The 26,696-nt window shown below is 37.3% G+C and overlaps 1 protein-coding gene across 5 annotated transcripts in view; it reads right to left on the minus strand.

Moving 5' to 3' along the window:
• LCORL (ligand dependent nuclear receptor corepressor like) overlaps window positions 1-26,696 on the minus strand; it is an 85,114-nt gene that overhangs the window by 48,695 nt on the left and 9,723 nt on the right. For all 5 annotated transcript variants that reach the window (XM_063335562.1, XM_063335558.1, XM_063335561.1 and 2 more), the window contains exons 2-4: window positions 7,224-7,289; window positions 623-702; window positions 232-361 (exon numbers count right to left, since the gene is read on the minus strand). In XM_063335562.1, the coding sequence (XP_063191632.1) occupies window positions 232-361; window positions 623-702; window positions 7,224-7,289 (276 nt within the window). The remainder of the gene's footprint in view (window positions 1-231; window positions 362-622; window positions 703-7,223; window positions 7,290-26,696) is intronic.

Consider the following 26,696-nt stretch of genomic DNA (forward strand, 5'->3'; position numbering starts at 1 on the left):
AAGAGAACACACAACACAATAGCATTAACAGCAATGGCAAGTAGGAAGAATAGTGCTTCATTTGGCAATTCAAGCAAGCAAAGAAAGAGATTAAGGAAAACAAAAGGAATAAAGAGAAGCAGCATTCAGTAGATAAATAAAACCTACTTAAGAATCAAAATCAACCCTAAATCATTTGATTCTTCTAGATTTGTGTCAGATCTCTTAATATAAAAGACATGCTTTTATTACCTTTCTTTCGAAAGAGTGCATTTAGATAGTTTTCTGCTTGGCATTCAATCTTATCAGTGTTGGACTGGCCCTGAGATGACAGTTCCTCTGTAGGCGTTGACTGTGAAGAACCGATGACTGATGCACGATCCTAGAAGACATATGAAGATTATAACATCTTTCAGAAGTTAGTCTACTGGTAGTACTATATACAATTAAGTTACTGAGCGAAAAAGAACCACTAAAAATACATTTACTATAAAGCCAAACCACCTCATTCCCTCTCGTAGCCAAACCATCTTAAGTCAAAAAGCAGTATTAACCTATGTGCAAAATTCAGTTCTCTGATTCTTACTTTCATACCAAAAATTGGGTGTTGGGGAGTCATACTTGGTATCACGTTCATACTTACACTGACTGTTTCTTTGTGTAAATTACAAAAGGAACATTTCTCATCCATAGACCAGTCAGTTAGCTCTTCTGGCTCACAGTCTTAAAAGAAGAAAAAAAGCTAGATGTTTTAAACAAGTAAAAATGGATTTTGAGAACAAAATACACATCCTACAAGTCTCTTAAATAACTTCCATCATAATCCAATAAGCATTTATTAGTACAACGTAGTCAGCAGTATTCAATTCTTCAGATATTTCTAAAGTCGTCTGGCACACGTGGCTCAAATTACAAATAGCAGAGGGCACCTTTCTTAAAAGGAAAGGTAAACTCATACATTTCAGTTGATTACTTATCGCAGTTACTGGGGGCATCTGAATACTGTAAATCAAGCTCTGAATTCTGGTCATCATTCCTTTTAACAAAGGTGCACAAACTTGTAGCAAACTAAGCTAGGAATTAGTATACAGACTCCTCGCCGTTTGAGCTACATGTGTTGTACTTAGAATACTTTAATTTATTTTATAGCATCACTACAAGTTAACTAAAAACCTATACTCACTTGTAAAACTTCATTTTTTTAGAAAACTTTAAAATAACTTTATATGTTTTATCAGAAGACATAATTTGGTGTTGAGGGAATACAGGATTTCAACAGATTGCCTACATCAAATCTGGTCTTCTCCTAGTGAATGGAGACACGCCATAATGTCATTATCTCTCCTTTACGCTTCATTTTGCTAGGCTAATCTAGGCCACCCAGTTTTCTCTAATGAGATTCAACTCCACCTTTTCTGTACCATTCTCATTTGAACACCCGTTTCCTGAGCGCAGACAACTGAGATCTCAAGATGATGCCTTACTTTTACAATTACATCAGACTTCCTTAAACTGTAGACAGTACTTTTCCTACAGTTTCCTAGTTGTGCATGAGTCTATCACAGCTGCAGCATTTTGGCAGGTGAATATGAACCCCCGATTAACTACAACACCAAGGTCTTTCTCCATCCCATTCATTTCCAGTTCATGCACTTACAGCCCAAACAACTTCTTCCCCCCACTTAATAACCGCCAAACATATTTCCTCCTTTTCTCTGTCCCACTAAATTACAATCGCAGCTCCATTAAGAAGGTTCTTGAGGTTATCTGCTTTCAATAACACACTGTGGTGGGTTGACCTCGGCTGGCTGTCAACCCCCACCCAGCCTCTCTGTCACTCCCCCCTACTCAACAGGGTAGGGGGAAAAAATAAAATGGAAAAACTTGTGGGTCAAGATAAAGACAGGGAGATCACTTACCAATTACTGTCACAGGCAACCCAGACTCAACTTGGGGAAAATTTATTTCATTTATTGCTAATAAAAATTGATTTGCATAATGAGAAAGGCAAAACTAAAGCTACCTTACCACCCCTTCTTCCCTGGCTTCAACTTCACTCCTTCATTCCTGACTCTTCTACCTCCTCCCCCATCCCAAACGGTGCAAGGAGAATGGGGAACAGGGGCTGTCCTCAGTTTATAACAGTTCCTCTCTGCTGTTCCTTCCTCCTCATGTTTTTCCCCTGCTCCAGCGTGGGGTCCTTCCCGTGGGCTACAGGCCTTCATGAACTGCTCCAGCGTGGGTCCTTCCCACAGCTGCAGTTCTTCACGAACTGCTCTAGCATGTGTCTTTTCCACAGGGCACAGTCCTTCAGGAAGGCCACAGTTCCTGCCAGAAAACCTGCTCCTGTGTGGGATCTCCATAGGTTGTAGCTTCCTGCAGGGCATCTCCACCTGCTCCACTGTGGGGTCCTCCATAAACTGCAGCGTGGTTATCTGTTCCAACGTGGTCCTCCATGGGCTTCAGATTCTACCTACTTCACCACGGTCCTCTCCATGAGCTGCAGGGGAATCTCTCCCTCCAATGCCTGGATCACCAACATCTCCCCTCTTCCTTCTCTGACCTTGCTGTCTGCGGGGTGGTTTCCCACTCCTCCCCCCAAAACTGCTGAGCTTTTACTCTTTCTTAAATATATTAGCACAGAGGCACCACCAGAAATAAAACGAATCTGAAAAAAAATTAGGTTCTTGAGCATGAACATAAACCAAGTAACTCTGTATTATTACTTAAATCTATTTTACTCAGCTCTAAAATGCTAATTTGGAACGGAATCCTGCATTAACAATGTGTTAATATTGCTTCCAGGGATGCAAACCAGCAGTTTTGACAGGTTGGGCAACTGATGATCAAAAACAACAGGGGATTTTCCTTGACTGGACAAAAAAAAAAAATTAGTTATTTTTGCTGAATTAATCTAGCTGTCCCAGCCTGTTTGAGCTATTCCTTTAAGATGTCCACAGATGAAAAAAACCCACACTATTCTTTCATAGAAAGTTCATGTTTTCATAGTTTTCCTTGCAACCAAAATAAATCTACTTATGAATGCTGGCATTCTGCACATAACTACAAGACAGGTTTTATATTTTCAGAGAAATTCTTCTGCCTTGGAATCCCAAAGTTCCACTGTTAAAAGTCTAGCTAGAGAGCAATCCTTGTGTGTCACCAAAAAAGCAAACCTTGAGAAACATCATCTCTAAGTAACACCAAATTTATTCAAAGTATAAACCACGTAGAACTTAACATATTAAGTATGCCAGTGAGCTAAGCAAAACTGTCATCAGATAGCAGATATATACCAGATACATCAAATGCCAGGCATCCAACAGTTTCACCTCACCACCACAGGAAACATACCAAGACCAGTATTAAGTTTTTAACTACAGATAGACAACCATACTCTCAGAAAGATCAAAGGCACGGATGGCACTTTAAGCAGGACAAGCTTTTTCTTAGCTGCACTCAATTTAGGATCACGATCATCTCCCCTCCTGGTTTTATCTTCCTTGTGGTCAGCTGATGAAAGATGTGCTGACAACCTGCAACACTAGCCAGCCCATGAGGAAAAAGTTGTTAAGACTGTGCAAAGTGCATTTAAATACAAAGCATGGTACAGATTATTACTTGAAAACAGTCATCCACTTAGTACAAAGCTGTTAAACCTATTTCCACCTTTTAAGAATAAAACAGTGAACTTTGACAAAAACTACTACCTTTTTTAATTTCTTAAGCCATTCAAATCTTCATTTCCCCAAACCATTTTTCCCAGAGTCATGCTGAATTAAGCAAATTAATAGACATCTGTAGTACTGAACACTCTTAAAGTGTGAAATAACTGCCTAGTAAATCTAAGTAAGAGATCACTTAAAAAATTGAACCCTTACTTTCCAGTATTTTCTGCATTATTATGATAATGTCCTAATAAATTTTCCAGCTATTTGTCGCAATTTTGAGCAAATAATCCCCTTCCATTTTATATGGCATCACTGCTTCCTAATAAGTACATCAAAATACCTAAGGTGTTTTTCATGTTCCTTCATTTTTTTTAACTTCATAAAAACTTGAACAATATAGAGATTCATGTTTCTAATACAAGTTTTCACCCAATTACTTTATATATGAATAAATATTCCAGAACAACCTAAAGAAAAATAGAAAACACCTGAAGTAAACCTTTCATCCTGTATGAAGAGGCTTTTTTGCTGGCAAAGAAAGAATGAGAGCTCCTTTTCTCTCAAAAGACACTGTCTTCCTTCTGTCCACACAGAACCAGTGTGTAATCCCCCCCCAAAATACACACATACCAGATGATTAGAGGAAAAGTTTTCTACCAGTTTAGCTAAATATCTGTAAGTAGAATGTAAAGAGTAACAATTTAAATGTGAATCTACTTAACTGAAAACGGGTATAAGTAAAGGATTAGAAAGCCCTAAGGATGCAATGACACAAGAAGCCTCCAGCTTGTTCAGAGCATGACCAAGGTCAAATGCCAAGCTACAGAACTTGACACCTTCACAACCAGAAGCTGCACCATCGAAGCAGTCGGGGAAAAAAAACCTGGTGCTGAATAACAGAGATGATGAGAACCATTTAAGCAAGCCCAAGGTAAGTCCTACATATGCATCATATAAGAATTTCAAGATAATGAAAAAAATCTTGCCATCTTCAGGTAACTGTTGTTTGTGGGCGGCTATTATAAGTTAATTAGTTTGGCTTCTCAGCAAGATCATTTCTGAGGTTTACAAGAGATCTTCTTTGAAAAGTAAAAAACGTAGTAAGACTGAAGCGTACCTTTTACCATTTACATTTGTTATTACCATTTATTATTCTCTCAAGCAACTTTGAGAGAATACAATACAATAATTTAATCTATACTTCAAATACTATTTCAAGACAGAAATAAGGAGGAAATATATCAATTAACACACTCTTGTTACATTTTTTGCACATTTTTTTTTTCTACAAACAATACATAAAACCAACAATGTAAGAGAAAAAACGGTATTGTAGCTAAGTGGCATGTACATCAGCAGAATCTCACACATTTCTGGGTAACAAAGCCATATAATTTCTTGAGCTATGTTCAAAGAAATATACACTCCTCCTAATGATGCATAACACTGCATGTTGACAATACTGGTTCAGTGGTTACGATGGGAAAAATGGACACCTTACAAGATGCAGTGATTTAGGCATGTTGCTAGTCTCAAAATTTGGGTTCTCATTCTACCAACTTCATATTTTGTTAACTAAGGCAGATTATTTACTTTGTATCTTAGTTTCATTATCCTTAAAGTAAAAGTAGCACTTCAATTCAGACCCAAATTAGAAACAGCCTTGCATACTATAAGATCTACCTCTACCATTGCACAAAACATGGCAAATTCAAACAGGATTATTTAAGTTACAGGTACTATATCTATAAAAATTAACCAAAAATAGTAAGGTAAGGTGGGCATCCCAACCTAACCCTCCTTCATTTCTTCTGCAGTTGCTCCAGAAGTCAAATCAATTTTATAGATGTGTCAAACATGGAAATATGCTTTAGCCGTTGAAAAATTCAGGCACATGACTGACAGATATTCTTGCAAGTTTGAAAAAAATTAGGTTTAAAACTTTACATTTTATATAAACACAGATTTAATTTGCAGGATAAAGTCACTGGGGCATCAGATATCAAAGACCTTCTGCAAGCAATGGAAATCGCAGATCTTAACAAGTTTACAAGAAATCTTCACTTGCATGAGGCAAATAAGCTAAAAATTTTCTTGTAATACAGCTCAAATATACAATGCAGGAACTCTAAAGAAGCAATATAACACCTTATTGTGAACTATCAGGTTCCTTTAACTGTAACACGTATTCTGGTCATTAGCTCAGTACTTTCTGCCTCCTTAAACAAAACAAAGTGTCCTGAATTCTCTTTTGAAATGTAAACCCTTTGATGCAAAGGAATAATAAAGCTGTAATTGCTGATCAGTGTAAAGCCCAATACATAGCAATCCAAAAAAACAAACAAACAAAAAAAAGATACTGTACACTACCATAACAATGCCCCATTCCCTTTCCAGACCAGTAATGTGCTTGTATATCACATCCGATTCACTACTCATGAAAATAAGCTTTAACCCAGATTTACACATTTCTTAAATGTTTTTAAGCCTCACTAGTAGCATGCTGAGCTTTATAAGCGTCAAAAAAATATTCCTAAAACACCAGTAAAGTACTATTTCAAGTTCTCTCCCTTTCCCTTGAAAATATTGTGTTATGCCTATGGTACAGGCCAAGGAACTTGCACAATATTAATAAGACAAAACCATAACCAAGTTAAAGCAATCATTCCAAACCTATTCTAAGCAAACATAAACATCTTATGACGCTCTGCCTCATGTACTACCAGTATATAAGTTACAAATTTTACAAATTATACTGTCAGATAATAAATTGTAAATAAGTTAAATGAAGCATTTTGAAGGTTCGATAACAGAAAGAACATTTTTTTAAAGCCATGAAAATTAACTCGATAGAACACTTCAAAGCAATTTTGTGCTGGATTTTCCTCCTTTGCTTTCGCTAAAGACAGATGAATCATTTCTTACTTAAACAATTAAAGACTCGGGTGTTATTGACAGTTATTCCAGCAAAATCAAACCCATTTGGAATAAGGCTAGGTCTTATAAGGGTAACGGGAAAAAAATAATTTTTATATATATATATATATACACACACACACTCTCTTAAAACATAGATATATTTTTTATATATATATACACACACTTATATAATAAATATATAAAAATAAAAAGCTTAATTTACATACATAAAGATGTAAAAAAAAAGAATAATAAAAAGCTTAAGTTTTCTTGACAACTGCAAGAAAACCAAACTAGCAATCATTACCTTCCTTTTCCCAATTAATGTCGATAGGAAGCTGAGCAGCTTGTCTTCCCTTTCTAATGTCCAAAAAATTAAGTAGGAGATGCAGTATTGCAGAAAAGTAAATCTTTCTCACGAGAGTTCCCCAGGAAAGCCTAAGTAATCCAAAATTTCCCTGCATAGGAACAAAATCTATGTACCATTTTACCTAGTGTTTTGCCTATATTGACAGTATTGACAAGAACACGATGAGATTAATGTTAGAAAGAAAAAACAATTGATTATTTCCTTTTTAGAATTCAATATATACTTTAAACTACCTTTAAAAACTAGTAAATTAAGGTCATTGCACTAAAAGCTGGCTCGTTTACCTTCAAATAAACTGAGGTCTCTTCGTAGCCTTGGTCCATAAAGCCCTTCTAAAATACTTTCAAAACCTGGAGACAAAAGAAACATTTAAAACAGTAAATCAAAAGTTTCTTAAAAGAAATCAAATTGGAGAACACTGGCAACAAGTATTCCCAAATTCTGAGAGCAATTCCAAGAATTGTTACATTTATCACACAAATATTTACTCCTTCCACTATAGTACTATTCAACAGAATCAGAAGATAAAAATAAAACAAGGCAACTGCCATCTGCACACAATCAGCCTATTAAGCCATGGCCCAACAACCTCATTAGACTTAAAATAACTACCACAGTATCTTAAAGGTGGGAGGATTAGCCTCATAGCTCTACACAAGTGTAGTCTCTCTTACGCTGAGAATTAGAATCGTGTATGGAGGGCAAAAAAGATAAAAACAGAAGGAAACCTTCAAAATCAGAAACTTCTCATTTATGAGCACCTGAAGTTACATAATCTGCGTAGGCTAGTATTCCTACAAACATAAAGAAGAAAGCTTACTTTGCTTCTGATATCATAACAGTTCTCTCTAGCTCTCCGTATCTGTACAAAAACGTTTTAAAACTGAGGATTAGATAAATCCAATTATTTTCCAGATTTACCAGCTAGTCTGTTTACGTTTTTGGTAAAATCACTTACTGTAACAAGGGAGAAGAGACACAGAGCAAACCAAATGATTAAGAAAACCCCAAATCCCCCAAAAACCCAAACAAAAAAAAAACCAAAACAGAACAGGAAATGCATGACAACTGATGAAATATGGTAATTTACATCCTCATCAATATAACAGAAGTTTTGTTCAACACAGAAACAGTTTCCAAGTGCCCCCTCTTTTCTCCTTACAAATAATAAGCTTATTTTCAACTAAGAGGATAATTCAAAGCAGCATTTGAAGATCCTCATTCTTCATACTCGAGACCTGCCTATATTAAAGATGTAGCTATTTTACAGTACTTTGCAGAGACTATTTTATCATCATGCCACGTAAAAGATACCAGTATCTTCAGGAAACAACTATCATCACCGAAGAACATTTAGAATCAAAAGTTTGCTCATCAGCTGTGATGCTCTCTAAGACAATAAAACATACTGCTCTCTCATCAAAAATGACACATACTTTTTAGAGCGTATGTACACTAGTATAAGGAAGAATAAATATGTACCATATCTTAAGTAGCATGTTAAATAACACTGGAATCCTAATGTAGACTAGAGAAGCTATCTTAACACACAGAGCTGTTCAGCTTGACAGGTCACATTTTGCTAAAATTTACCTTTCAATTTTGTATTATTTTATAACTTTAAGATATGAATTATATTTATATTATCAAACACAATTGATTATAATTATACTTGCTATAAAACTATGCTTTGAGCTATAAATGTATTTATATCTGTTTTAATTTTCCACTTTTCTTTGTAATAAATACAGTCCTATATGAGAACACAAATTAAGGGACAAAACCACCGTCCTCTCACAAATACATATATACACACATGTTTTAAACACAGTCTACAAAACCTAGAAAGCAAAAATCCAAGGCCCAAGCATACCATAAAAATTACCTTAAAGCATTATCCACCGACTCTTAGATTCAGTGTAATATAAACTCACATCATATTAGCATTGTCCAAATTCCCAGTTCTTTTGGCTTCAAAGAGTTGTGGACAGAAAAAGCAAGAGAGATGAAGAAGTCTGAAGTTAAGACAGCAATTCCCCAAACACAACAGTCTAGAAATATAACACACACTGTGTGTACTACTATGATCATTAATGTTATAAACTGCAAGCCACCTTATCTCAGCAGCTAGCAAATACATAGGTTCTTGCAAGTTATGGTCACTGGGTAAAGACAAGAATGGAATGAAGTATCTCTTGGAGACAGCTGTACTTATTCCAAAAGAACAAATACTTATCTCCCCTTTCTTAGCACTTTGTAAATCAAACAACAGGACGCTTCTTTACCATTCTAGTCAGTACCCAAAACTACCTTCTTTTTTGGACACCTACCTCCCCCCAGGGCATGGAAGGCATTACTGGTTTCTGTCTTTACATTTGTGCTTACACATATCTCCTTGCCCTAGTGCCTGCTCCTGCCTATGCAAAAACGTGAGCACAGAAAACCCAGCTCTGTGAAACAGCAGCTTGTTAAGAATGCAATTTCCAAACAGACTTCTATACAGCTTGTATTAAAGATGTCAAATAGCACATTGTGGGTTTTTTTCCCCTGAACCCTGGGCACACCAACCCACTTCTCTGCTAATCCTTCAAACTTAGTTCCATCCCACCCATTCAAAGTGACACTTACAAGTCCTCCAAGAACTTCCCCATGGATCCACAATTTAGACTTACTCAATGTGATCACTTCCTTCCTCACCTTTGGATACTGGATCTCTTTCTTTTAAAAGGTTTACTTGTACAACCTAACAACATAGAGAGGATCTTTTTCCAGCCCCTATTCTACTGTTTTCCCAGAAAACACATGTACTACTTCCACTTTGTGCAGTTTTTTTTTTACAAAGTTGTTCTGCCCCTTTTCAGCAGGATTGATACAATTTTAATTTAGCCTAAACAGGAAGATACACTTCAGTTTCCATTACAGCTACTGATAAATACGTGCTGGCACTGTTTCATAAAATATAACCACCTGAACCCAGGCATTTCAATAAACCTTTGTTTTATTTTATGAGATAGTATGCATAAACAAATAGTAGTAGTAGTTTTGGAACTCTTAAGAACCTGAAAAGCCTACAGATACCAGTCAGAAATATATTTGCTTATACCTCTTGTGATTCACCAATAAAAAAAAGTTTGCTCTAAATTCATTTTACAGAATTTTTCATGTCTCTTGGCAGCTGATTACCTCCTTGATTCCAAACTACCTTTCAAAACTACTTCAGCAGTCTTCCAAAGCAGAAAATTATGATACAGCTAGTCTCTTAACCCAGTTTAAAATTTCCACAGTTTGCTTTCCTGAACAAAGTTGGGAACAGTTCTTTTGCCCACTTCAACACTCACCATCCCCACAACCACCCTCTACCATATCTATTGCTTTCCTCACTTAGGGCTTGGATGAGGACTCCCAGACAGGACAGGCTGGAAGTTGTGACCTCCTGCAAGAGGAAGGAGGCCATCTTTCTCCACTGCTAACCATTCCAGTGCTGAAATGGCATGCAACCCAGGAAACAGGTGAGGAGGAACAAATTCTGTCATGTTTGGCACCTAAGCCTGATCCATGGGTCACAGCAATGTCGCTAAAAGGAAGCAACGGGTGACAATAATTGCAGGCTCCCAGGGCAATAAAGGCTTCTGCACAGCAGCCAGACTGGCTGTCTTAAAAGCTCTGCTGCCCATCTCTGCCATCCATCTTCATGGACACCATGATATCACCAAAAGAGATCTTCAGCAGATCAAAGCTAACTACAGGAGTTCAGGGACAGTGGTGAATGACACCAGAGCCCACGTGTTGATTCAGGGGAAAAGCTTTGACAGGAGCAAACACATCCTGTGGATCAACATCTGACTACATAGCAGGCAGGACTTCAGCTCTTAAGACATTAAGATCCTCTGAGAAACAAAGAGTGCTTGAGAGAGACAGGATCTATTTGATAATGCAAATCACCATTGCTAACAGGCTTCCCTCATGAAGAGGGCTGCAAAGAGAGGGACAACACAACAGTGAGGAACTTACTGTCATCCTGGAAAAGTGGCATAAGCAGGGACACATGTTAAGTAGCTGTACGTGAATGCATTCAGCACAGGAAGCAAGCACAGGGGATTAGAAACCAGAGCACATAACAATCTCACTGGGAATATGTGTTATGGTGAGATAGTTCACACAACTGGAGAACTGCAGTGGATGGATACTGGCTTTTAAAAACGCAGAAGTGAGAAAGTTAAGGAGGACAGTGCTTAGACTTTATGCAAAGAACTTGAAGAAATGGAGATTTAGTGTGGAATGGGATACAGAACAGCTGAAAATCCATGGGTCAAGATTCAACCAGGGGAACATCATGGTGAGCATCTGTTACAGACTGCCCAATGAAGGGTAAATAGATGAAGACTTAAAAAAGAAAAAAAAAAAAAAAAGAAAACATGCACAATCACAGGCCTTAGCTCTCATGAAAAGTATTCGTTAACCTGACAGCTGATGGAATGCAACATGGCAGCGCACAAGCAACCCAGGAGATTACTACGGTGCTTGAAGGACAAACCCGATTGAGGTGGTGGGACAAGCTCAATAGGGAAGGCACTCTGCTAGACCTACTACTCATTAAGGACGAACTGATTGGTGGTGTCACAGTTAACAGCGGTCTTGGCAACAGCGGCCATAAGATGGAATTTAAGATCCCAAGGGAAGCAAGGAACTTGAGTAGCTGAATAATGACCCTGGGCTTAGCAGTCACTGATTTACAGGGGCACAGTGTAATGAAGCTAGGACTGCTGTACTACTGTCTTGTCAAAACCAGGTAAGTCTCAAACAGTCCAAGGCCCTATGGCAAGATTTTTAGAAAGAGTTAGCAGGATAGCTCACCAAAGTCAAGGAAATTGAAAAGGTAAGAGTAGTTACCACTACTGAGCAATTGGGAAACCATTACTTTGTGAATTATTTCCAGTATGTTATTTAAGTGTCTCTACAAGTTTACTCATATTTAGAAGAGTACTACAACAGGATTATTAAATACAAAATAAGTCTTTAGACTGCCTTCACAACTTTTAGTTAAAGTCTTCTTAAAGAAAAACTACCCTTCAAGTGCTCATAGAACTTTATGATTTAAGTTTTCTGTAACATCTTATCACTGTGAACTGCATAGTGTCTGTCACACCTTAAAAGCCTATCTACATTAGAAAGTGTATGTTGCCAACTATCAACAGTACAGGCTGTAAAAGTCTTTGTTATGAATAAAACAGAATAAAGATTAAATGGATACATTCCATGGAAGCTTCCCAGGTTGGGCACTTTATACAGACTTACAGAGGTATTCAAGGAACACACGAGGACTCTTCCTCACTGCGTGACCAAATACAGCCATTTTTCATCTACTTTTCAGCAATAGTGTGGCCATATATTATGACGGCCTCTTCCATCCAGAAACTAATAAATTGCTAAGCTGGACCTGCCACTGTGAAAGCTATCTATAGAGTAGATTCTATGTTGCACCAAGCCTAGAGAAAAATCACAAGGTGCAGACTTAGAACTTTTAATACAAGGTTGGCCTAGGTTAACTTTGGACAGATGTAACTGAACAACTGTACAATACAGATTGAGGTCAAACAGGTTTAGTTATAGATTGGCTATGGTTTTTCCAAAAGCTGCACCTCCATAATATTTCCAAGAGGAAATAAGTTATTTCAGCCTCACAGTTGATCCCAATTCAGTACCTTCACAAACCACCCCTGCCCTCCTTCCCCCCCCACATTCTCTAGGTGATCACAACTGAGACTGCAAGGAGGTTTTCAACAAATTTGTCTGAATGACTCAGGCTACAGGTAAGGAGAATAGCCAAAAAAGAATAAATATAATGTATTAAATGGAAACTGACATTTGAGTACTGCTTTCAAATGTACTACTTGGCAAGTTTGAAGATAGGAGAGGTAATTACTATACAGTTGGGAAAGAGAACAGTATTATATGCACAGGTTATATGAAAATGTTTTTGATAGGTTTAGCACATTCTACATCATACCAATTTCTTGATTACCCTAGTCTTGTTTACAGCCATATTAACTGCAGTATTTGTATCTTCTTTTGAAAAGAAAGTCCATTTGATAAAAGCAGATATATTTCCATTCACCCTTGACCTTTTTTTTTTCCATTTACATGTTTCTGTTTCAGGAGTAATCCAATTCTAGGGCTTTAGCTACAAGTCTTTTTTCCCCCCTTTGTTAAAGTCACTGTATTTGAGACCTTTTACTAAAATTTAATCCTTTTTAGTAAAATAAATAAATCACTTTTTCTTTGCGCTCTTCCTGAGTGCTAAAACACAAAACCACTAAATCTCAAGAAGGGGTCTCACAAGACTTAGGCAAACTATGATAATTACAGTTGATGCAGAGGCATATTGAGGTACTCGTCTAGCCACTCGTAGCAGGACAACTGGGAATCCACGTAACTAGCTACCACACTGTAGCCACTGAGTTAAAAAAAAAATTGGTGAAGAAAAACCCTATAACTCAATTTCTCATCACACCTATGGTCTCACAATAAGCCACCTAGAAAACCCTTCACTTATACTTGCTTCCCTCTCCCCTGATCTCCTGCAGCTTTTTTCAGTTTAGGAAGGTATGAGCTGATGAACTGATAAAAAGCTTTCAGTGGAAATATTTCTAAATAAATTCACTTTTTGGTTTGATATTTTTCCAAGCCATGAAGACTGTTTTATTCATATCTCTGGATACATACCAGAAACGGCAGATGAATGTTCCTTACATAGATAGACAAAATTTAAATGGAAGAGGGAAATCTTAATAATACTGCTCATCTGATTCATATTTACTGCTCTATTTTTCATCTTAATGCTGAAAGGCTCCCATTAGAAGGGATCACATTGTTCTCTCCAACTATGTGTTAAGGAATTTGGAAAATAACGGGTGCATGCAAATTAAGTTCTGCTTTTTCCCTTCTTCTCCAGCATATCCTCAGTTAGTCACAGGGTAAGACCGCTGCACAATACTTTAAAAGGACGGGGCATGCATGTGTATTTTTACTACAATGAAATGAAACTTTCAGCTTAAAGCACTACAGTCTGTGGAGGCACTGCAGGAAAAAAAAAAGAATCTTGAGGCTCTGTAAAACATACCTTTGTCAACCCACCTAACAAAGTTAGCAGAACCAGGTATCAGAATCTTCACAACTTCCACATGCCTAAAAATTAACTTATCACAGGGACTTCCATCACCCTCCACGTTGTGGCCTACTATACCTAGAATTACATCTGAATTATGGTAGTTCAAATTGTTTTACTTAAGTCCAAATCACTTGTTATTAATTTATTCTTAAGTAAAATCAGGCCTCACCCCTCCTATTTAAGAAAAAGATGCTGTTAATTAACATACATCAGCAAGGAAGATTCATGTCTCCTTGTTTTTTGCAGTTATTCAATATTCTAAGCAGAGCAAATGGAACGAAAAGTTACAGTAGTAAAAAACTGCACATTCTAAGCCCTGTGGAGTCTAGACCATTAGTGCTGCTTTTTAAATCAAAACTGACGTGAAAGTAGGTTCGGAATTGCTGATTTCAATTCTTAGAGAATTGTAAACTTTAAAAAATGGTCTTTAAAATGTAATTAGGAAAGTCCAAAGAATAGGATTACATTTAATGAGATTGGGCATAGTACTGCCAAGACATGGCATTAAAATGAAACTTCCTTCTTTTATTTTTTGGTGTTCTGTAATAGTAGTTAGTGTTACTTTACCTCATTGTTAAAGAGACTTGCGTACGAGTTCAGTTCCTGCTTCTGCATTTTCCTTTGACCACAGGAACATTGTTACCTAGTTTTCGTATAGATTCTGCTCCCATTCTGAAGTCACGCAACCCATATTTTGAGGTGGTGTTTCTTAATTTATGTAATTCTATCACATTGTATGAGGAGTCTCAGAAACTAAAAAGTCACAATGGAAAGAAGTTATGGACAAGTAAGGACCAAAATACAGATCCTGCCCGCACCAGTTTATTGCCCTAACCAACAGGCTAATCTCTGTAACTGCTAGTCTCCTTTGTCCCATACACTTTTATTTAAATAGCAGTAACTCCATGGCAAGGTACAACACACAAACATGCAGTTCAGAGCTAAAACTCAACAATGTAACTGACATTACCATGAGAAGTAAAAGTTTCCCTTTGTATGAGAAAGAATATATAAGCAGCTAAAAACTAAGCTTTGTTCTTCCACACCAGACCAATGACTTAAAGGATATATTTTTCCCCTTCTTTGCCCTCTTTCACTGAACTAAAAAGTGATCTCTTCTGAAAACTACGTGTAATTCGATAAAGTATTATATATAAATGGCAAACTTCAGTTCTACTTCTCCCCATCTATACGGTTTCACAACTGCATTATTTAGTTTGGCTCAGTACAGAAGTATATCTGAAGGAAGTTTTGTGGTTTGCATTACTAAGTCAGCTATCTTGGATTTAAACAATCATACCACAGACAGAATTCAGCTTCATTAGTTTCATCAAGCATTAGAACCGCTTTTAGTGTTTTGGTTTTGTTTTTTAACAAGTAACCCAGGCAGACAAAGCACCAAGCCCCTAATTTCTCTGAAAAAAACCCTTCTGCTTCTCTTCGTATTGTCTCTCAGTAGTACTTCAATATTTATTTTAAAATACAGGTGCAGAAGTTGGAAGCAGTATTTTGTTTAGGCTTAATTAAGAAGGCAAAGAAGTCACTTGCCTTTCTCACAAATTATCCCTTTCTAAAGAAAGGAGCTCACGTTCAGTCACCTTTTATTTTCTGATAATATAAACTTAGAACCTTCTGAAGTATATGCCCCCATTTTACAGGTGCAGCTTGCACTCTGTGTTCCACCACGTTTGACACTGTAAAAGGTTACCGGTTCCCCTGAAAAACGGCTATCTGCTTGTAAGTTTTGCAGTTTTTTGTCTCCAGATAAAGAAATGGTCTCCTGCTTCCAAGTGACAAGAAAAAAAATTAGTTGCACCAGAAACTCAATCCCCTTTATACTATCTGTGTTTATTACTCAGCCATCACCAAGTTTCTTTGATATGTCAGACCACTCTCCATTGATTTAGAAAGCATCTTAGAAGTTTTTTTGTAGCACTAATTCAAAATTTTGAAAAGCATTAAGTAGTTATCTCAATCTTTTTATTACACCTAGCTACACTTATCCCACCACTACGATACAAGCAGCAACTCCCTCACAACTTCTTAAAGGAGACTATTCTGTAGAGAAGGCAGTTATTTTCTTATTTATCAGAGTAGAACAGAGCGCTTAACAGAATAACTTGAATTATGCGTTAACTTCTCCGTCTGTTTCTTCTGCTGCTCCCTTCATTCCACAGGTCAGCAGCTGTCCTCTCTGCCCCTGTCGTCCTGTCCCCCCCACCTCAGCCATAGACAGATTCATAATTCATTAGTCTTGTTTATATATTGGCATCATTCTCAAAGTCCCAGGGATTTTGTTTTTGCTGTTGGTTTGTTGTTGGGGTTTTTGGGTGTTGTTTTTTTGTTTGGTTGGTTGGGGTTTTTTGTTTGTTTTTGGTTTGTTTTTTTGTTTGTTTTTTTTTAAATCTACTGTAACAACAATTTGGAAAGGATAGACCAGGTTATGAAACCTCTGAAGCACCGAGTTAAAAACCAAACAAACACTCAAACAATCACCTTTTTGCCATTTATACAAATGGTAAGAAAAAATAAACTAGCTAGCTGGGCAGAATACTCAAGATATGGAACATGACAACAGAAGCAAAAATTAATAAATCTTTATCCAATTGTTATCTTTTTCCTGTTTGTAATGTCACTACAGAATATCTATTCAGTAAAATTCATTATTTGATAAAATGCCGGCCAGATTATCAGGTGAAAAACTGGTCCATTTTTCTTGGAGAAAAAAATCTTGCGACATAATTTAGAACAGAGTTCACATATGGGCAGGGTAGGTAGGGGGCTTCTGTTGATTATCTTGTCTAGCTTGAATCTACTTTTTGCTTATAAGACTCAAAAAAAAAAGTATTCTCATAACAGAAAGTTCTAAACATTTAACTTAATACACTCATTTTCTTTACCATATTAATTCAGATGCCTGAGCAAAGAGGAACGAACATACCAGAGATTCCAATGTGAAAGGGAGGAAATCCTCTATTTAGACTCCAGTGCAAATTCTGAGACATAGCTAAAAAAGATTCTTGTCCTGCCCTAATGCAAATCTCGAGTCCAAGAATTAATGTAGTTGAGGACACTGCTGCTGCCACTGAGAAGAGACAGGGTGACCAAAAATTGAAAGGAGACTACAGAAGAGCTTCAGTTCTAATTGACTGCTTTTCACTTAGGATAAAAATCTGTGCTTTCAACTCTCTACGCTGTGCTTTATTGAAGGGATGCAGACAGCAATGAAATATATTTTCCAAAACGAACGTATACATCAAAAGAACTAGCTATAACATTAAGCAGTTATAAGCATTAAGCAGAATACAAAGAGGGAGTAATATTCCAGTGCTAGGAAGACCAAAATTGGCAATACCTCAGTGGCAAAACAAAAAGAGGAAATATCCTGCCTCCCCCCCAAATTGTTTAACAATTTTAAAGAAAAGGGTGGCAGCCAACAGGGAAAAAAAATAAAAAAATAAGATTTGTAGGTTAAGTAAAGACTGAGGTTAGCACCAACTCAGAGTTCAGGTCTATTTTTTCACGTACTTATTTATATAAGTAACAGTATGAAAAATAAAGCTCAATAAGAAAGGAAGTATCTCACACTCCAAAGTAATCTTCTATGCCAGTAAGAATCCGTCCTTATAGACTTGTAAAAAGGAGAGCCCATGTGACATCTTTTACCGCAGCTTCCAGACACTGTCAAAATTAAAATTAGATTTCTAATGTAGTAGCAAGATATTTTGAGAGATTTGTGTTATTTATAATTTAAAAGGCATAAGGAAAACAATTCAGAAGTGACTGTGCTGCTCTGTGGATAGGGGGAGAGAAAAATGCTTCTAAGTGACAGTTACTAGAACTAAATTTCTGTTCTCTCTAAAAATTTCTGTCTTTGAACAGTGATGTAATCCCAGCTGTCACACAGGGACATTTAGATATGGAATTGGTGTGAATATTGGTGTTCTTCAGACAATGAAGTTTATCCTACTGCCTTTCTTTTTCAAGATACTACATCAAAAAGTTACCTAGATACCAACTGTTACTCAGAACAGTTCTGGCTATAATTTGGGCTAATTTATAGTTTGTATCCTTACAGAAGAAAATTCAGAGGGAGTAAGTCACTGTAAAGGAAGATAACATCCAGCTTGGAAAAATGCTTGCAAGTTCCTCACATGGTATCAATTTACCATTTTACAACATGAGTAGAATAATGCCCAAGACGAAAACATAGAAACAACTGTCACTTTCAGAAGACCATGTGCCTGAACCATATTCTTGTTTCTTAACTATAATTTTAAGATGTACAAGAGGACTGAAAAGTTTGGCTATTTTACCTAAAAAGTTTGGGATTGCTAGACAAAGGCTGCTTTTCTACATGAAGCCCTAGTCAGATGTTCACTAAATCATGGCAGAAAAGTGAAGTCCACAGCAAATCTGTAACAATTAATAGATCACAATATTGATTTACTATTCTGTAGTCTCACACACTTAACCAGCACCTAGGAGAAAGTCTAGCAGTCAACTAATGAATAAACAGGACTGGCACACTTCACAGATTATCAGAATCAAAGAACATGAAGTTTTCTGATAAGAAGGGAGAACTAGCTGAAAGATATTAGAGAAAAATACTGTTATCAGAAAATGCCAGTTCACTGACCCAAAAGAACATTTAATTCAAAACATTCCTAGCCTGATGGGCTTTTAGGAAACTGAAGCTTAGGATTCCGTAGTACTGTGCGTCTACTACAAGCTAATGAAGTTGCAAGCCTTCAGGAGAGTTCCATGAAACTAATGCCCGACAGTAAGTTTAACAAGTAAGTGGAATTTCCTAAGAGATTCAAAGTTTCATGGGAATTTTCAAGAGGTTTCTTTTCAATTATCATTTCTGTGTCATTCAAACAACCTGTCTATTTCCCGGAAACTGGAAACTGTTTTGAAATGATGAACAAGAGAAAAGTCATTCTTATCTCCCAGTGGATCCAACTCCTTCATATTCAGAAACTGTTGGTTTCTATTATTTTTTTAAAAACATTTGAAATTGAATTAAATCCTGCATCTAGACTGCACTAATACAGTGGTTCCCTGAGACCATTTGACATTTCTCTCTTACCTGCTGAAACTACAGAACAAAAGGCATCTTGTGTGTAGATGCCAAATTATAACACAGTAAGTGAACTATCAACCCAATAAACCTCAGTGCTGCATTCTTCACAGTACTTATTTCCAAACACGTTAACACAAATGCTGAAACCAGTTCACTAAAAAAAATTTTAATAATCCCAGGTATATCCCAATTTTACCAAGAAATGTGTGCAACATACCTTTAAACTATCAGTTAATTATTTAAGTTTGTTTTAAGTTTACTTTTCTGCATTTTATAATACTTATGCCATGTAGTTTCACCTTTAACTTACAGCTTATTTTTATAAATACCTCATTTTAAAGAAATAAACCGACAAAACCAAGACACCCAAAAAACATCCAGACAGACATAATTTTTGTATCCAGCCAAAACTTGGCTTGGCAAATCAGACCAAAGTTAGAGCTGGCAACATATCAACTAGGTCAACAAGAACTGGATACTCTTATCTATGTAAAAACTTCACTTGAAATAAGAAGTATTAACCATGCCTCCTTTCTCTAAAAGATTTTCTGGAATTCAAGATTAAAATTGCAAGTAGCTCAGATGCTCCAGTTGGGTTCAAAGAACTCTAAATTCAGCTGAACTATGATTTCAAATCAGTTTGTAAGCATGCTCGGTGCATGAAAGAAAAGATTACATTGTTCGAAGTAGGCAGGTAGTGTATCTCAACTTATATGTCACAGACAACCAACCTGTATATCTACATGTTCTAAGCATACTTCTATTGAATTTGCATAATATACTGAAAAGAACACACATAAATTTCTAATCTAATCCAATCCTTTGATTAAGAGGGTTGAATTCTCTCATTTCCCACTAGAAATTGAAAAAGCAGAAATATAGAAACAGAGACTTTGAATACAAATTTTAGCTTCAAATTAGGCACTCTCATCAGATAAAAGATGTCAAATATAAGAAAAAAGTTAATTAGTCTCTTGTTTTTGCTTTTAACAATTGACACAATTCAAAGATTAATCAGCTGTGTTCGGGTGGGTTTTTTTTTTTTGTTTGTTTTGTGTTTGATTGTTGGTGGGTTTTTTTAAAGTGATTAGCACATATCTGTACAAACTTTTGAAAAACTTCCTCCCAATCATTAAATGGCAAAAGACAAGGGACAAAATAGTAAGATTCTAAGTGTGGGACTCAGACTCTTATCTGCTGTAGAACAGAATTCATATATTACTCAAATGAAGCCATATACCAGCTCTGAGAATTTATTAGGAGATAATAAATTTTTGTAATAATTCTGTAATTAATTTCTGAGTAATGTCAGTTTTATAGAACATAATAACAACCTGACTTGGGGAGCAGGAGCTGGAACACCAGAAAGGAAAAACAGGTATGTATTTCAAGCCCCTAGTGGCAAGATTCTGAACACATTAGTCACATGTAGAAAAGACAAGAGCTCTTACACAAGACAGACAGGTTTGAACAGAGGGCTATCCTGTCTTAGAAACACTCTGTTCCTTTTGTATTCCAGCACTGGCGCTTCCTTAGCGAACATTCATTATTTCCAGACAGACATTGATTTTCAGTTCTAAATTTGTTAGCCTGCTTTAAAAATAACGAGAAGAGATACCTCTTCATTTTATTTTTACCATTTCATTTTCAAAAAAAGAAAAAGGAAAAAAGTTATGCCCCCATTTCAATCCTTAAAACAAACAAAAACTCGGCACAAATTCTGTCCTGAGTTTACACAGATAAAAAAGAAAACATTTGAATCAGATAGGTTTTTGTTGGCTTTTCCCCCCCCCGCAGAAGAACCATGAATTTTAAGATAAATAGAAAACGGTAGAATCTTTACCAGACTTCACTATTCCATTCACAATCTAGTGAGTTTCTTTGATCCAAGACAGCCATATCCTATTGCTTCCCACAAGTCTCAAGGAAGGCAAAACAGGAAACTTCAGTACTTTGAGCCGATCTGTAAGTAGGGCACCTTTTCCCCTCTTAATGAAACAATTCAGAAAGACAACAGCAACCACTTAGGGAAGCCAATGGAACTACAAGGTCAAGAATACAGGAATAGTATTTCTTAAAAGAAAGGTGTGATTACAGTCTGCATTTCCAGCAAGAGGGAAACTCCTGCAGGAACCAGATAAAATCTTGCTTCCAGCGTTCTGGAGAACTTCATATGAAGTTACTTACCTGGTACCAAACTTTTTAATCAGTCTCATAGGTCAATGTCACTCATACCCCACACAAAGAGCATAACAGCCTTTATTCCTAATCTGCAAGGTTGAGAATGAAGGAGGGAAAAATGCCAGAGTACCACTAGAGATGTACAACTGACGGAAGCTGTTGAGTATCCAGTTCGTAGTTGTTCTGTATGCCACATAATCAGGTCAGCTGGTTGTTAAAGGGCAGGTGGAGAAGTACAGCAGCACACAGAACAAAGGACAGTTCACAACTCTTCACCACCCAAATCACTACCAAGTAGCTACTCTTGCAGGCAACAGTAGATGAGGCTGCTCTGGCTCTTTTGAGTTTGCAATGCTGGTGGTCAAATGAGGCAGCCAAGGTGTGCAGAAGGTGTGCAATCCATTGTTCCTACCTAGGAAATTAACAGCAAGGCCTAGAGAAAACAAGCAGTTACATGAAGTACTCAAAATGCTACTGTATTTGACAAACTGAAGCAAGGGCCTTACAAAAACCCCTTTCTGAACCACCAGACAAGTATTCTTAAAGTCACCAATTAAGAGGCATATTCATCAAGTAAGACCACAGGTTTCAATAACTGACATTATCACACTAAATAAGCAAGTTTCCTCAGGACACAGTGCAGTGGGTTTCCCTCATGGCTTTTTCTCCTGCAGAGTCACTGCAGAAAGCAGACTAGTTAAATAGGAAATCCATGATCCCTTGAATTTTCAGTTCACTCCCTAAAGGTCTGTGGGACGAAGAGTGCTTGCCAGAGATCGCAAGAACAATTCAGACATGACCAATTTACAAATGCTTCCTCAAGAACTCTGGTATCTGTAGGATTTATTAAACAGTTTCTCTCTAATGTGAATTCTTCAGTGAAACCCTCGTGTTTTGTTGAGAAGCCCTAGTTTTAAGAAAACATCCCGCTCTGTGCAAGTTGTGAGGTACTAAACACTGAAGTATCCAGTAATCTACGATTGTTTCTGAGGACTGCGCACAAAAGTTGATCTACGGTCAGTGCTGAAGTGCAGTTCTTCACAGCAGCACTAAGCTCAGAGCACTCCGGACACTTCCAACATTTCAAGATAAGAACTCCTGATGCCACAAGTTATAAATGGAGCATTTCTTACTAAATCTCATTTCCCTAGGGTAGAACAGACTTGTTCAGGAGACAGTAGACTTAGGCAATAGTGCAGACATGAAATAAAACTACTTTCTGATATATCCTAACCAGTCTGGTGGTCTTGCTGAAGAAATTCTCTCCAAGAAGGTATAACATTTGGCATTCCAACAGAGAAGGCCAGTATAATTTTTGGAGTTTTTTGGATGTTGCCGCTTAAAAAGTGGTAAGAAATAAAAATAAACTATGGTAAGGCACCTAGTGAAAAAGGGAAAATCAAGAGCCACCTCACATCTCTCAGCTCCATGTTAAGACAGCCGAGAGGAGCTGATGACATGGAAGAGGAGTGCATGTTTTTGGAAACCGCTATAGCGGACTGGTATCAAGTGCCTATGGCGTATACATCAGTTAGAGTTAAGACAGACATATGAATTGTCATCTCAAGAGAAAGCTTTGTCAAGCCCGAGGGGAATTTGCACAACACATGTAAAACAGTCATGGAACTGACCAAAAAGGAAGAAAACAACAAGCAACGCTGAAGCAGATGGTCCAGCCTAGAAAAGGGTTATTAGATCATTACCTTAGGAGTAAGTTTTACCTTGCTAAATGCATTTTACCAACAATCAAAAGAAGCGTACCACTATACCTGAATTTCTGACTGATTGCATCAGCGCAGAATGTGATGTGGCCTTCAAAGTTAAACACATGACATTTCATTTCACATCTGATTACATGAATTGTAGGAACATACACCTGGAAATAAGTAGAGAACCTACTAAGAGCTACACAGTTGAAATTACTTTGACCAAAGGCTCTTGTTTACTGATAGAGCACAGGACAGTTATAAGTCATCAGTCAGACAATTGCTCAGATTTAGGCATGAACAGAAAAAGGTGTAGCAAGACCTTAATCAGGAGAGATTTGAAACAAAGCCTTCTGAACGTCTTCCTTATAGCAAAACTCTCTATACGTCACCAGAAGATCTCTGACCTCAAAAGCCAGGTACCACAACAAAGTAGAACACACAACTTAATGGGTGGCAGAATTCCGAAGCGAACAGGAAACATGTTTCGCCAGCAGACATTGTACTATATCACTTCCAAGCTTGTTTTCAGTCAGCTAAATATTACCTGCGAGTTCTGTACAGCCTCACCTACAGAAGTTCTCATTTTCAACTCCTCAGGCCAAGCAGCCAAACCTTCTTTCTCTCCAATCCTTTTCCACCGTCCCCATTTAACTTGCTTGTTGCCGTGATCATCTGCTACATCTTATAGCCACTAGGACTTTCCCTCTGCCAAGCAAGTTCAGTTGATGCCAGGGAAGGAGCAGCCTCTCCTGCTCCTTGGAGGGCCTACCCGATTTAGTCATACTCAACACCAAAGGACAGGAAAGGGACAACACAACAATCGACAAAAAACAATCAGCAACTGTGTATTCCTATCTTGTAGTGGCCTGTACATGCCTACCAGACAGATGCCTGCTTAGAATATATGCCAGCAAAAGCATACATAGACTCATTTAGGTTGGAAGACCCTTAGAGATCATCGAGTCCAACTGCAAATCTAACACTGCCAATTCCACCACTAAACCATGTCCCTAAGCGCCACGTCTACACCCCTTTTAAATACCCCCAGGGATGGTGACTCAACCACTTCCCTGGGCAGCTTATTCCAATGCTTGACAACCCTTTTGGTGAAGGTATTTTTCCTAATATCCAATCTAAACCTCCCCTAGTGCAACTTGAGGCCATTTCATGAGCCAGCAAGTCAAATGTTCATAACTGGGCAAATAAAATCCACAGAATAAAATTCCAGATGCATAAAGAATTGTAATGTATTACTGAAGATCCAATACAACTTCTGTGAAGGGGGAGTCATACTTCAAACATGACTGAGTTATTTGAAGATGTCAGCAGGCATGTAGACGTGGGACACTAATAATAAATCAAGATTTCAAAAGAGACACCTATTGACATCCATCTCCAAAAGCTTTAAAAACTTCACATGCAACAGAGAAGTCCTTCCATAGATAAGTAACTGGTTAAAACACAGAAGTAAATGGTTAGTTTTCACAGCCGAAAGTCGCAAACAACAATGTCCTAGGGCTACCTCTGCTCTTCCATTCAAAGAGGTTATCTAATAAAGTGACAATCCACTGCCCAGTACAGTCTAGTATTAGCAAATAAAATCACGAGAACATCAAGGGAACTTCAAAATATTGAAGGTGGTAAAATTGAAGTTGATTACCAAAAGCAAGTAAATACTAAGCTAAATAGTGAAGAAAGCACATCTTCATATTACAGAGCCAACAATGGGCTCTGAATTGATTTATCACTCAAATTTTATTTTGGGGTTAAAATACATAGCTCTGTGAGAGGATGAGCTCAGTAAAGTGCATCTCAAACTCTTTGACTTCTTAAAGGAAGATCTTCTGTGTTGTTCCCTGGTCTGCCACCACATAAATCCACACTAATGTGATCTTGAATACGTGTAGTTCTAGTTTCCCATCTCAAGAACAAAGCAGAATTAAGAAAATACAAGAAAGGACAAAAGAATGATCAAATTTAACAAACACCCTTTCCACAGGTAACACATAAGAACTCTTCAGCTTGAGGGATGGCCAAAGGAAGATAGGTCAGGTCTTTTGAAAAAAAGAAAACTGGAAAACCCCCACAACCACATGAATAGGAAACACCTTTGCCATCCCTTGCCTTTTTTAAGTAATGGTTTCATATGGTGCTTTCAATTCTTGTTTTAAGACAAACAAAAGAGTGACGTAACACAATATAACCAGGGGACACCAGAGACCCACTGAAGTTTATGTTGCTTCAAAATCACTCACTCACACAAAATCAACAATAACATAGTAGAATAATCTAGTAAATTAATTATAAAAAGCAAGAACACTGTTTTTCTCCCAAGGATCAAGACAGGTGTCACTGAAGGCTGGAAGATATTTCAGAAACAAACATCATTATGTATTAATATTTTTTCCCTAGCAGTCCATCAACTGGCTGCAGACAATACATCCCAGACTAGACAAACCTCCTCTGATCTAATAGAGCTGTTCTTATCTGATGATGCAAGGACAGATTATTATGACCCTCATTCAACACGGTCCGTTGTTTGAAATACTTTGTTTGAAATACTCTTTAACATGACTGTGTAAAACCCATTCAAACTGGAACAGGAGGAAAGGAAAATACAGATCACAAGAACAGAGAGCTTACTATAGCGTCTACACTGTAACTGGGATTGTACCACAGTGCAGATAGTAAACTTTGCACAATAACTGCTATTAACTGTTTGCACTAGCTTGTGCATTTGTAGATACATTTTTTCCCCCACTTGTCTGTGAACCACTTGTTTAAAATTCAAATCCACTACAGCAACTTTTGAGCCGTTAGTGCTCATTATCCATTAACACTCAGTTTTTACTACATTAAATAAGCAATAATATCTGAATAGGAATAAACATAGAAGGGGAAAACATAAGGAAAAACCCTAAATGACAGTGTTGGCACAATATATAAACACTGTGGATAAATTAAGGCTATAAATTAGGACACTTCTAGCCAGACTGAGTTTGGGATACATTTCCAAAGAAGAACAGTTAATGGCTACGGATTGTCCAAACGGCTACTGATTAGCATGTGAAAGTCTGATAACAAGGTAGTAGACTTCTTGATCTAGCAAGACTGTTGGAGACAGGAGACAGACATTTCCTGAATAAGGTGATAGAAAGACACATACACCCCCCCTTTTCCTCAAGCACCATGAGAGGGGATACCTAGCAGCAGTACATGTAGAAAGATGGGATTAGACACTGAGGAAGACAGCACACAAGTCTCCCGGAGCGAAAGATGGAAAGTATAATTTGCCTTGGTGAGCATGTTTGTGATGTAATGCAAGTCAATTGTGAAGACACTCCATATAGAAAACATATAAAAATCAAAAACTAAGAGAAAACTATTTGTGGGCACAGATAAGGTTGTCAATATTGCTTTAACATCACTGACAATAAATAAAAATAAAGGTTTGAAACCAAAGACAAATGGGTGGTTATAAGGAGAATTCAAAGACAGAAAATGACCGCTTATGAATGTTGAAGGATGGAGAGGATAGGGTGGTCCATAAAGAGTAAGAAAATTGAAGGAGCATGAAGCAGAACACAGGTAAATCCATAGTCACCACATTGTT

The sequence above is a fragment of the Chroicocephalus ridibundus genome, chromosome 5, assembly GCF_963924245.1.
Source record: "Chroicocephalus ridibundus chromosome 5, bChrRid1.1, whole genome shotgun sequence".
Classification (NCBI taxonomy): Eukaryota; Metazoa; Chordata; class Aves; order Charadriiformes; family Laridae; genus Chroicocephalus; species Chroicocephalus ridibundus.